Source organism: Martes martes (genome assembly GCF_963455335.1).
Source record: "Martes martes genome assembly, chromosome: 10".
In the NCBI taxonomy this organism is placed as follows: Eukaryota; Metazoa; Chordata; class Mammalia; order Carnivora; family Mustelidae; genus Martes; species Martes martes.
Genome location: NC_137898.1, coordinates 99,032,359 through 99,044,861, shown reverse-complemented (window position 1 = coordinate 99,044,861; position 12,503 = coordinate 99,032,359). Strand labels below are relative to the sequence as shown.

At 50.4% G+C, this 12,503-nt stretch overlaps 1 protein-coding gene across 1 annotated transcript in view; it reads left to right on the top strand.

Moving 5' to 3' along the window:
* The window catches only part of SORL1 (sortilin related receptor 1), a 147,618-nt gene that overhangs the window by 83,657 nt on the left and 51,458 nt on the right, over nucleotides 1–12,503 (top strand). The window contains exons 17-22 of the mRNA XM_080817047.1: nucleotides 454–626; nucleotides 1,893–2,024; nucleotides 4,074–4,165; nucleotides 5,690–5,936; nucleotides 6,602–6,740; nucleotides 11,727–11,900. Of these exons, the coding sequence (XP_080673173.1) occupies nucleotides 454–626; nucleotides 1,893–2,024; nucleotides 4,074–4,165; nucleotides 5,690–5,936; nucleotides 6,602–6,740; nucleotides 11,727–11,900 (957 nt within the window). The remainder of the gene's footprint in view (nucleotides 1–453; nucleotides 627–1,892; nucleotides 2,025–4,073; nucleotides 4,166–5,689; nucleotides 5,937–6,601; nucleotides 6,741–11,726; nucleotides 11,901–12,503) is intronic.

Sequence of the window (12,503 nt, the reverse complement as noted above, 5' to 3'; positions counted from 1 at the left end):
ATGGTGCCATGTGACACAGTCATGTGACGAGGGAGAACATGCTGAGTGGGGTAATTATTTTGTCATGTGCAACTCTAAAGACCTCCGGGCCAGGCTCCGAAGCGTGGATGTTGGAGCATGACTGGGGCCTCTCAATTTAAAAAAAAAAAAAAAAAAAAAAAATATATATATATATATATATATATATATATACACACATATATGAAACAAGTAAGACAGTTTGCAGAGGAGAAAACAGATTTACAGGAGTCGAAGTAACTCGCCCCTCTAGGTGGAAATGGGATTCCATTTTTCACACCTTCTAATCTCGAGTCCTGTGTTCTCCCACTTAATCTGCACCATGTGTCCTTGGCTCTGAGGTGTATGGGTGAGCAGAAAAGGGGTCAGACGTGCTAGGACCTCCTCAGCACCCGCTGTGTCCACCCTCTCTGTTGTTTGTCTGTGTCTGTGCAGAGGAGAACGAGTTTATCCTGTACGCCATGCGGAAGTCCATCCACCGCTATGACCTGGCCTCGGGAGCCACAGAGCAGTTGCCTCTCACGGGGCTGCGGGCTGCAGTGGCCCTGGACTTCGACTACGAGCGCAACTGCTTATACTGGTCCGACCTGGCCTTGGACACCATCCAGGTGCGTCAACCCTCGGTCTGCTTGTGGGGGTGGTGCCTTGTGACCGCCCAATCCCAGTAAGCTTCCTTCAGGACGGCCTAAGGAAATGGATATTAGAAGTTCTAAGTTGTAACTCCTCTCAGGGCCAATGGATGAAACTTTGCTTTTTTTTTTTTTTTTTTTTTCAAGATTTCATTTATTTATTTGACAAGAGAAGGGAACACAAGCACGGGGAGCGGGAGAGGGAGAAGCCGGCTTCTTGCTGGGCAAGGAGCTGGATGCGAGGCTCGATCCCAGGACTCTGGGATCATGACGTGAGCCGAAGGCAGACGCTTAACGACTGAGCCAGCCAGCTTTGTATTCTTGTGTTTCGGTATTTTCTTGGCCTGCCTATCTCTGTCCTTGTAGGAAGAACTGAGGGAGCCCCAGCTCTGCCCTCTTGCTTGTAAGCAAGGCCTCCCTTTTCCTCCTGGGGAAATTTGAGGACTAGGAGTATAGGATAACTTGTCACCAGCTGCCTCTGGGGTGTCCTCCTTCCTGAGCCATGACACAGGCACCCTTGACTATCGGAAGTTCCCGTAATGACCCGCTTCAGCTGTTCTAAACACAGCCAAGAACCAAGAAGTGAGCTATAAAGATCCCTACACGGGCCAGGTAGATAGCCATAGACTCAAGCCCATGCATTTTAAAGGAAAGCTGTTTGATCTGTATCCATTGCCTATTTAATCCTCTTTAGAGAAGCAATTCCAACAGGTTTTATCTGGAGGTCCAACCTAGCAGACATTTCACAGTGCCTGGGTTTTCGAGGGGCTGGGCTTGGGGGGATGTGGGCGACTGTACAGCATAGCTTGTCCCCGGCGACAGCACCTGACGGCCAGGGGCCCCCCCAGGGAGGACAGTCTAGAGGAGCCGATGCAAGAACTTAAAAATAACAGGAGCCTGGTTTCCTTTATTTCAAAAGCAGACAGACTCAGGCTTCTCAGTAATCTGCAACCTCATTATTGGGATACTGCGTCGTTCAGTAACCAGCGTTCGTAACAATAACGCAGAGTAATGCCAATGACTAAGTTCTGTGTAGCTCTTCTACTTAAAACAGGAAGCCGTGATATATCTTGGAAAGGCTTTTATTAAAAACCGGCTTCGCTCGTGTGGAAAGCTTACCGACAGAAGGCATCTCATGCCTTGCCAGTCACAGTCAGTGGAGTAGCGGGTTGCCATCCACGGGGCTGAGCTGGCACGAGGTCATTCGAACACTCACGGTCTTTTCTCCCCTCTAACCCCCTTTAGCGTCTCTGTTTGAATGGGAGCACAGGGCAAGAGGTGATCATCAATTCTGGCCTGGAAACCGTAGAAGCCTTGGCTTTTGAACCCCTCGGCCAGTTACTTTATTGGGTGGACTCTGGCTTTAAAAAGATCGAGGTAGGTATATCCCATGCTGTCCTTAATGAAGCGAGCAGGGGAGGCACCTAGGCTTCGAGCCAGGTTAGGCACAGGGCTTGGAGCCTCTGTATCGGACTTCTCTGGAAGTCCTTGGAGAATTCCAGAGGTTGGACCAGCAGAGCCTCCAGCAAGGGAAGAAAAGGGGGATAGTTTCAGAGTTCCTGCTCGTTATGCTGAGGGTCCCACACGAGAACAGGATGCCCGAACCCATCAAGCAGAGATTTCATTAAGATGCCCCGAACGGTTCTGTTTTGGCTAGCCGAGGCGCGTGGTGGTAACAATGACGATAATTACATAACACCATAGCACGAGTGTAGTGCTGTATTATCAGTGCTCTAGTATTATTGGAGTTGATTAGAGTAATTAAGACAATACCATGATCATGATTATGATTATTGATGACAACGAGCACTTACTTTGTGCCAAGCCCGGTGGGAAGCCCTTGGCTTGAATTATTGGGATTCATTTCTCACGACAGCCCTGCTAACAGTGCTGTGATTCTCCCACTTGATTTATCTGCCCCTTAGTGACCCGACGCAGCGTGAGAGGAAGAAAGGGCCTCTCCAACACCAAAGTCATGCTCTCATAGGCACACTCACCTCTCGGAAGGCACTGCTGAGCCCCTGGGACACTGTGTCCACCCCTCTTTGTACTGACTAGGGGGAGGCATGGCTTGCAGGTTACACGTGGGAAGCTCAGTAGAGGCACGGAGGCGCTCTCGGGAGAAGTCGCAAAGACGAACCCCAAAGTCGGGGGCCAGACCTGGGTTCAGTCTTCATTCCGGTAGCTTAAGTGTCTTGGGCAAGTTTCTTAGCCCCTGAAGCTTCAGTTCTGAGTCTGTGAGGCAGAAGTTCATTGATCCACACCGTGGTTGGAGGGGGGCTCTTTCTTGCATGGTGCCTGCCAGGTGGGGTTCGAGGCTGTGAGGATACAGACGTAGGTGGGACCCTCAAGTTCCTGTTCTGAGACAGAGGAGTTGTTAGTAGAGGAGGCAAACCGAGGAAGACCTACGTCCATCGGTTGTGTCAGCGATGAGTCCTAGAGAGACTCTCCAACGGGCAGTGTGACCGTGTGACTGCGGAGGGGGGCGGCGTTACACAAGGTGGGCGGAAAGGCCTTCGGGATGTGGCTCCGAGCCGGGGACAATCTGTGTCCCCCTCACAGTGTGGTTGAGGGAAGCCAGTGAGAAGACCCACGGTGCCTGACAATGTACTGAGTGGAGCACTGGTGGTCTTGTTATTCACGTTTCCATCCTTCCTTTGACTGCGTGTGGTCAGCCCTCTGCCAGGTGCTGGAGGGATGCCGGAGAGCGTGCGTGTGCGCATGCTCGCAGCATATGACGCAGGTACCGTTTGTGTGAAATGGTAAGACGAGTCACCGGCAAGAACTGTAGGTACTCGTTGAGGAAGGCTCGTCAGAAGAGTTAGCTGAGGAGCCGGGCCTGGAGGGGCCTTCTGAAGGAGAGAGGTGCTGAAGGAGAGATGCGATTTGATTGTGGAGCAGAGGACAGGCCCGGGAGTGGATATGGCGCGAGTGGAGGGACGAGGAGGGCTATGTCAGGCTTAGAGAGCCATGAGAAGGCCAGCCTCCCTGAAGTTGTAGGGGCTGGAGTGGACGAGACGGAGCATAGAGGAGAGAGAATTAGAAGTCCGTGGAGATTCTTAATTGGAAGGTGGGGACATTGAGTGTTTGTTTTGTGGACAGCGTGGAGCCATTGGTGGCTTTGGAGCATGGAGCAACATAGGTGGGTTCAGTCATGAATATGTGCTGAGTACTTTGTGCAGACCTGTCCTCGCGCCCCCAGAACCGGGGCACGGGCAGCAGCACTGTGGTGGGACCACGTAAGAATTGTCACAGGAGCCCGAGGAGGGAACGGCTCCTTCTGACCAGAAGTCAGGGCAGGTTTCCCAGGTGAGCCTGCAGGGGAATCTGGCAGCCGGAGAGGCAGGAAACCATGAGGTGGGCTTTCAAGGAGCTCAGATCCATCCTGGCCTCCCCCCGGCCCCTCCCCCCTCCTTTTTTGGTCAGGTAGCCAATCCAGACGGCGACTTCCGGCTCACGATCGTCAACGCCTCCGTGCTCGACCGGCCCAGGGCTCTGGTCCTCCTGCCCCAAGACGGGTGAGTGCGGCCCCCCCCAAAGAAATCAGCATGTGGCCGATGTCGCAACGGACAGATGCTCGTGGGAACGCAGACTGTTGGACACAGGCTTGTTCTCTGATGATGGCGGTTGAAATAGTCTGGTGACTTTGAGTCTTGAAACTAGAGCTCAGTCACCTTGTCGGTTAACTCCATTCCCGTTTTGGTAGCAAGCCTCAGAGTCTCCACATCCACACGTCTCATGTCTGTGGGGTGTTTCTCCTACGAAAGGTATTATTGAAAGTCTCTCCGCAGACGTAGTGTAGTCGGGCCTGGTTGGATATTGTAAGGATTCTTCATCTCGAGTTTGGCGCATGATGCAAACATGTGATCCCTTCCATCTCCTCCCCGCCCGCACCCCTGCCCACCCCCCCCACTGCCCCCGCTTGGGTGGTTTTCTTACTAGCGATTTGTATGCACCTGGGAAGTGCAAGGGTGCTTTTTGTTAATTCTTAACTGAAGGAAACATAACTGAAAGGGAATTCTGAGTTAGGCTTTCTATCCTTCTAGTATTTATGATAGAGAATTAGATCTTTTTTTAAATTTTTATTTATTTATTTTTTATTTTTTTAAAACATCTTTTATTTATTTATTTGACAGACAGAGATCACAAGCAGGCAGAGAGGCAGGCAGAGAGAGAGGAGGAAGCAGGCTCCCTGCTGAGCAGAGAGCCCAATGCGGGGCTCGATCCCAGGACCCTGGGATCATGACCCGAGCCGAAGGCAGAGACTTAACCCACTGAGCCACCCAGGCGCCCCCCCAAGATCTTTTTTTTTTTTTTTAAAGAAAATATATATATATGTACTTCATTAAAAATTATAAGAGAACAGAAGGTTATGAAATGAAAAATATTTTTTTCCTCCTTTTTCACTCTTAATCCTTTTTCCTCACACTTCCTAGGGCTAGTCTTGGTTAGTAGTTTCTTGTTTATCACTCAGAATTCTTTTTTCCCCATGTGCAAGCACATAGCCTTAAGACACAGGGACACACACACACACACACACACACTCAGGCATCAGATAGAAATGTAGATATGGACTGTTCTGTTTCAAAACATTTAACGTGGGTTGAAGATGACCTTTTTGTGTGAGCAAACCTGGAAACATGGAGATTTTCAGGCATCAAAATATTCTTTTGTACGTACCATCGTGTTTCATTTTCTCCTAGATTAACATGTTGGCGTGTATACACATATATCCCCCTAAAAGTGTGTGTGTGTTTAAACACACATTAACACCAGTGTCATTTTTTTGCTGGTGTGAACAGTGCTGCGATGAATGTCGTGGTACGTTGTCTTCACGTAACTTGATTATATCTGTGGATAAATTACAGCAGAGGAATTTCAGGATCTAGAAATACGGTGGTGTTAAGTATTGTAATTACCGCTTACAATAATCATACTGCTGACCTAACTGGCCATACGGTTCTAGAGGCTTCTTACCTCCTGGCGTAGCATTTGACTCCCTAGGTCGAATGTGATGGACATTCTTCCCCGGTTCTGACCAGGGTGATGTTCTGGACCGACTGGGGAGACCTGAAGCCGGGAATCTATCGGAGCAACATGGACGGCTCGGCTGTCCATCGTCTCGTGTCAGAGGATGTGAAGTGGCCCAACGGCATCTCTGTGGATGACCAGTGGGTCTACTGGACAGACGCCTACCTGGACTGTATCGAGCGGATCACTTTTGACGGCCAGCAGCGCTCCATCATCCTGGACAACCTCCCCCACCCCTACGCCATTGCTGTCTTTAAGGTGGGGCCACCTTTGCTCCCAGCTTCGGGCAGTCTGGTAGAGCGGGGGAAGAGCTGCCCGTGGGTTTTTGCAGAGCTGCTTGTCTAACTGACTTCGAGAAAATCAGCTCCTTTCTGACTTTGAGGCTGTTGCTGTTAGCTCTCCTGTGGATGTCAGACAGAGTTGTCAGGCATCTGGGCGGCTCCCTGTTCCCAGTTCAGAAGGTTAAAAGTTGAGGTTGTTTCATAGAAAAGTCCCCATTTGCCCCCAAGTGCTGACAGTTTGGGCTCAGTGTCCTTATCTCTTGCTCAGCTCGTGTCCTGATGGGCTCCGATGGGCTCCGTCCCACCCGTGTGGCCTGCCACTGCTGCTTTGACTCTAGAGAACAGAATGATTGGTTTTTCCTGCCACTGGGAAGCAGATTTCGAACTGAAGGGTTGGCCTGTGGTCAAACTCTATGCTGCTTAGATAGTTTCTTTTGGGCCGTCTGGGCCGTTCCTTCATCATGGCTCTTGGGTGAGGTCTGGAAAAATCCACTGTCTTGCATTTCGGTGAAAATCTCGGTCGGGCTGATCACTCACCACTGCATGTTAGGTGTCCTCTGTATGAGGGAGCCCTTGTTCATCCTGAGGGCCCAGGATCGGAGACCCAGGAGCTGGACTGATGAGCAAGGGTTTTCTTTCTAGAATGAGATCTACTGGGATGACTGGTCGCAGCTCAGCATCTTCCGAGCTTCCAAATACAGCGGCTCCCAGATGGCGGTTCTCGCGAGTCAGCTCACGGGGCTGATGGACATGAAGATTTTCTACAAGGGCAAGATGACTGGTAAGGCTGCATCGCCAGCGTCATCTCCTTCGCGTGCTGGGCTCCGGGAAGGGGCTGGGTGTGGGCAATCTCTGCTGAGGCGGGAGCTGGCAGCCTGCGTCTTTCTCGTCACGACAACATGCCCATTATTTAATTTCTGCCTAATGACATCTTAATTTCTTTTCTAATCGTACACAAACAGCTGGAAGACAGCATGTTTTCGCCTGCCTAGAGTGTGATCCTTGGTGGGTAATTACACCCTCCTCCTGCCTTTGGCCCCTGACTGGTTGGTGGCGTAGCTTCTGCACCTGGAGAGTCCCAGCGTGCACTAACTCCCCATTTGGCAACCTCACAGGGAGCCGTGCTGTGCGGAGTCTGATGCCAGTTGCTGCCTCCCGACCGGGGTCCCATCACACCCTCTGCTCGCCCCGATGTCCTGTGGCTCACTGAGCACCCACCTCCCTTCTAATGTGAGGCGTCGTCATATGACGCATGGATTCGTGTCCCCGCCCGAAACTCTTAAACCCCACAAAGAAGGAGATGTGTCTTTTTTTTTTTTTCTTTTTTTCCCTCTAACAGTTTGGCCGCTGCCTAGCACTGAGTAGGGCTCCGCATTTGTTGAAAGAGGTCATGAAAAGGGAGGGGTTGCCAGTGGGTGCAGACAGGAGCTGTCTTAAAGCTTGCTGGGTGAGGCTTCGAGAGCTTCTCCAAGCCTTGTGACCCGCTCGCTGGTCCTGGAGACCGAGACTGTACCACAGAAAGCCTCCTGCCTCGCTTCCTGCCCTCTCCCTCCGTGTGCTCCCCACACCGTTGGCTCTGCAAGACAGAGAGCAGGATGGTCCGGGAAGAGTGGTCCCTTTAAGAAGCACCCTGTTTATCGCAGTGGGATTAAATAGCATCCTGGGGTCGGCTGACTCGCCTTTATTGACTGACCAGCTGCTGGGTTTCCTGTTTGACACTAGAATGTTGATGTTGTTTTGTGGGTTTTGGCTGGCGCTGTGCTAGGAGAAGATTGACAAAGGGAGAGAATAGGGTTACAGATAGCATTGTTATTTTGGGGGGACAGTGAAGATAGCATTGAGAACACCCTTGTGAAACGGTAAAGAATGTTCGAAATGTAAGTCTGTCTTAGTGTTCTGTCTTTGCACCAGACCTGTGATGTGGGCTGGGCTGGTATCACCACCCATGGTTCACAGATCGGGAATGGCATCTCAGAGGCGAACGAGCTTTCTCAAAGGTCCCTCGCTAGTTCAGGAGTGGCGCCTTTTTTCCAGTTCTGCCACTAAACCAAGGAGTCACATTCTTCTTGGAGGAGGTGCCTGTTTGTTGTTGTTGTTTTTTTGAATTTTTAAATTTTTTTTAAAGATTTATTTATTTGGCAGAGAGAGACACAGTGAGAGAGGGAACATAAGCAGGGGGAGTGGGAGAGGGAGAAGCAGGCTTCCCTCCGAGCAGAGAGCCTGATGCGGGGCTCAATCCCAGGACCCTGGGATCATGACCTGAGCCAAAGGCAGACGCTTAATGACTGAGCCGCCCAGGTGCCCAGGTGCCCCTATATTATTTGTGTTGTCTCCTCAACACATACAAGACTGCCCATTAATCACATGTACTATAATAATGCACATAACAACCTACGTTTATTAAGGGATCACTGTGTCATAAGCCCCATACCGATGCACTTTGTGGGCTCAAATAACCTCCATTCATCTTCCCAAAATCCATGTGTACTGAAAACAGTTCCATTTTTTTAGGTGAGGACGTGAAAGTCAGGTTCACGTTTCTACATCACACGTTTAGTAAGTGGTAAGAATTTGAACCGTTGCCTAATGGACTTTTGAGCTGGACTTCGAGAAAACCGTTGGGCTCTGCTCCCTTTGTCAGAAGCAGCCGCGCCCTGGCATATGACAGTGATGCAGAAGTACTAGATTCTGATGGATTCTTGTTTGTGATAGAAATTTTGTTCACCTGGAACATTTGTCCATTGGGTTACTTGTTTATAAACAGACTCCTCTCTTAATCTTTATGTCTGCTGGATTTTTATGCAGGGTCACTGGGATCTGTTCTTCATAAAGAGTGCTTTTTCTTTAAAGAGCTTCCTTTGCAAATCTGTCGATATATCCAGGGGGTGTTGCAATGAATGAAAATATTTTGGAGCTCCGGGAATTGTCCTTCAGACTCGGCAATAAGCCACGGCTTTTAAATACCTACAGTGATGGCAAATTCTCAGTGAGGTGGATTTGAGCTTGATAATTCTCAAGCGTAGAGATAGTTAAGCAAGGTAGCACCATTTCTGTCTCCTTAACGGGTTCTGGAGGAATTTTCCAAAAGGAAATCTGAGTGTGTTCTGAATCTGCCCCATGAAGACATCGTGCGGCTGTTTGATCTTCAAAGGGGATGTCTTTGGAGGTGACGACTGTCACTTGTCCACTCTTCACATCTGCCCACCTTGCCCACACGGGACTGGAGCATCCTGTATGAAGAGTGTGTGGCTGTGTTCTGGTGGAATTTTGCTGACTGCTCCTTCCATGCTTGCCCGGGTTCTCTGTGGCTTTGTAGCACCCCATAAACGCCTGCCCTGCCTACCTCCTGGGGTCCATGACTCGGTCTGCTCGGTCTGGGGTTTGCCCCTGGTTATAGCCTCTCAGACTGTATACACCTCTGCTAGACCAGCCTCCTGAAATGCCGCAGCCCGTTTGGGGTTCCGTGCTCGTAGCTTTTGCTTCTTTGGGTGGGAACATTTGCTCCCCACGTGAAAATGTTAGTCTTGCTATTTTACAGACCTAGCCCCATGTGAAATTGTCATCCTGTCCCCGAGTATTTTTCAGATACTCTGTTATTGTTCGGTTTCTTGGAACATTAAATGATATGTAGTCCTTTGAATACACAGAACACGTTCCAAATCCTTTTGGAATTGTTTTCCATTAGCGACAGCTCTGTGTTCTCCCCCGTAGCCTAGGGCATGTGTCTTCTGAGAAAGGAACAGCCTCTGCCCATGGACCAGATCGGGGTGAATTGATGCCTGGCGTATCTGCTCTCATCAGTGGGTTATTCTGCTATGGTAACTCTACCCTTAGAGCGGGCAGAATTATTTGTAGAAACTTCTGAATGTTTCCTCGTACGGATTCTTGTCTGTGGGTGTGTGTACTTTATGTCTTTGGGAATTCTTCATACTCTCTGGTCTTTAGCATTGAAACAACACTGTTGCTGCATCACTGCCGTTTTTATTTTAATTTTTTATAAGATTTTATTTATTTTAAAGAGAGAGAGCGTGTGTGGGTGTGCACATGCATAAGCTGGACGGGGGGCAGAGGGAGAGAGAAAGAATCCCCAGCAGACTCTGTGCTGAGCAGAGCCTGATGCGGGCCTCGATCTCACCACCCCGAAGTCGTGACCTGGGCCCCAGTCAAGAGTCAGACGCTTAACCCACTGAGTCACCCAGGTGCCCCTGCAATTTTTAGTTTATGTGTATGCCAGTTAAACTCTGATGAAGTGCCAGCCCATCCAGAGCTACTGCAGGTATCGTCACCCATATCAATACTGATTGTCATTAATGAACCCTGTTTTCCAACCTGCATCTCAGCGCAAGTATGACACAGCTAAAATCTTGGCTGGTTGGAAGCAGGTGGCTTGGATGTGACTTGGGGGGAAAGCTGGGGGTTTCTCTGTCCATGAGATGGCAAAACATTATCAGTTGAGTTTTAGCAAAGTATTTATGTTTATTTTCCCCAATTTTGATGATGAATCGTCACAGCCAAAAGAACAAGCATACATTTTGTGGTTGATGTGGCGTTTATGGTGCTCAGTAGTCACATCATGTGTCCAGCTGTGACAAAACGGTTTATGTATCCCGTCCCCTCCTTCGAGAAAGGTGTGGGGGTAGGAAAATACCTTTTTCATCACTGTTCGTCCACAGAGGTTCTCTCTCCAGACTACAGTGAAGGATTTTATGGACTTGTATCCGGCCCTTTCTTTGGAAAGCCGAACCAGAGACACGATTAGAAATAAGGACAGGTCTGCATTTACTAGTCTTCGTGTGGGTTTATTTTGTGGCTCACAGTGTGAAGGCTGATGAGGGCCCTGTGGCTGGGTCTTCGTTCAGCTCGGTGGCTGCGCTTGGGCACTGAGGAAGCGAGAGGCAGAGACCCAGATGTTTGTCCGGGGCCCCATCATGACTCAGGTGGATGGCTCCAAATTAAGGGCTGTGGGGTCCTAGGAGCAGAACCCCACTCACGCTAACTCAAGTCAGATGGGCTAATGAAAACATAAAGGGGGATTGTAAGGAACTCAGAGATGGAAAACACAGGTGAGCCTGATGGGACCTGGTGCTGGGAATGGCCAATCTGCCCTTTCTCTGTCTCACTTTCCCTCTCCCCCTGGGGGCCCCGGTGTTATCCTTTTCCTCACCTCCAGAAGTCTGCTGTGTTCTCTCGATTCCCTCTTTTTTTTTTTTTTCAAGATTTTTAAAATTTATTTATTTGACAGAGATCACAAGTAGGCAGAGAGGCAGGCAGAGAGAGAGAGGGAGAAGCAGGCTCCCCGCTGAGCAGAGAGCCCGATGTGGGGCTCGATCCCAGGACCCTGGGATCATGACCTGAGCTGAAGGCAGAGCTTAACCCACTGAGCCACCCAGGCACCCTTGACTCCCTCTCTTGAGTCTGTTTCTGCTCGGCTTTACCCTGCATCCCCTTTGACAGCCACACTCTGGGACCTTTTTCCCAGCTCCAGCTCCCCATTGACTGTTGTTCCTCGCTAGCCCAGTTCCGAATTCCCAGGACTCGCGACTGATGCCTGGCCTGGTTCCAGGGCAGCCTGATGGGCCAGAGACCCTGCGTGGCCTCTATCTGGGCTCTGACTAGAGGTGGCCGCCACATTCCTTTTGTCTTTCCGAGCTTTGTTCACGCTGTCCGGTCTGTAAAAGGAAGGGGTGGTCTTGGATTTCAGCCCCCCGTCCGGGGTCTCTCCGGTCCTGATTAACCTGAATGCGGCCGCTGTTTGTCTTCTCCCCAGGAACCAATGCCTGCGTGTCCAGGCCGTGCAGCCTGCTGTGCCTGCCCAAGGCCAACAATAGTAAAAGCTGCCGGTGTCCAGAGGGCGTGACCAGCAGCGTCCTCCCATCCGGGGACCTGATGTGTGAGTGCCCTCAAGGCTACCAGAGGGAGAACGACACCTGCCTCAAAGAAGGTGGGTCCCAGTCATCTTTTCCGCCCACTGGCCTCCTCCCCGTCCTCCCTCCCCTCTCTGAGTGCTCTCTGTTCCCCTCTCTGTTCCCCGTGGGTTTGGGGGATTGAAATGCCTTCGGTAAAAATCGAATCCACTAGATACTTAAAGAGACATCCCGGTCCGGATTCTGAGGCCTGTGCTCCTCAGTCCTCATCGGGAACAGCCCTGCGTGGTTTTTATAAACACGATAACTGTGCTTTTGGTTTTCCTGTCAGATGACAGGCCTTCCTCGATGTCCCCCTTTTGTCTCCTCACCCATCCCTTGTCCTTGCTTCCTGTAAGCTGGGACCAAACCCGACTTGGAGAAAGGACTGGTGGGACTCTACAAGCTCACCGAGGCTCATGCAGCGCCAGCCTGGAAACGTCCAGAACATTGGGAACGGTGTTACAGACTCTGAGGCTTCACCTCACGCTGTGACCAAGTGGCCGTAGCAGCCTCATCCACTCTTCCTTTGAATTTAAATACATGGATTCTAAAATTTTTCCTCAGAACCTGTCTCGATCTTTCTTTCCTGTCTGATTTATGTTCCCAGCCTGGCGTTACTGTGAGTGAGGTGAAGGGGG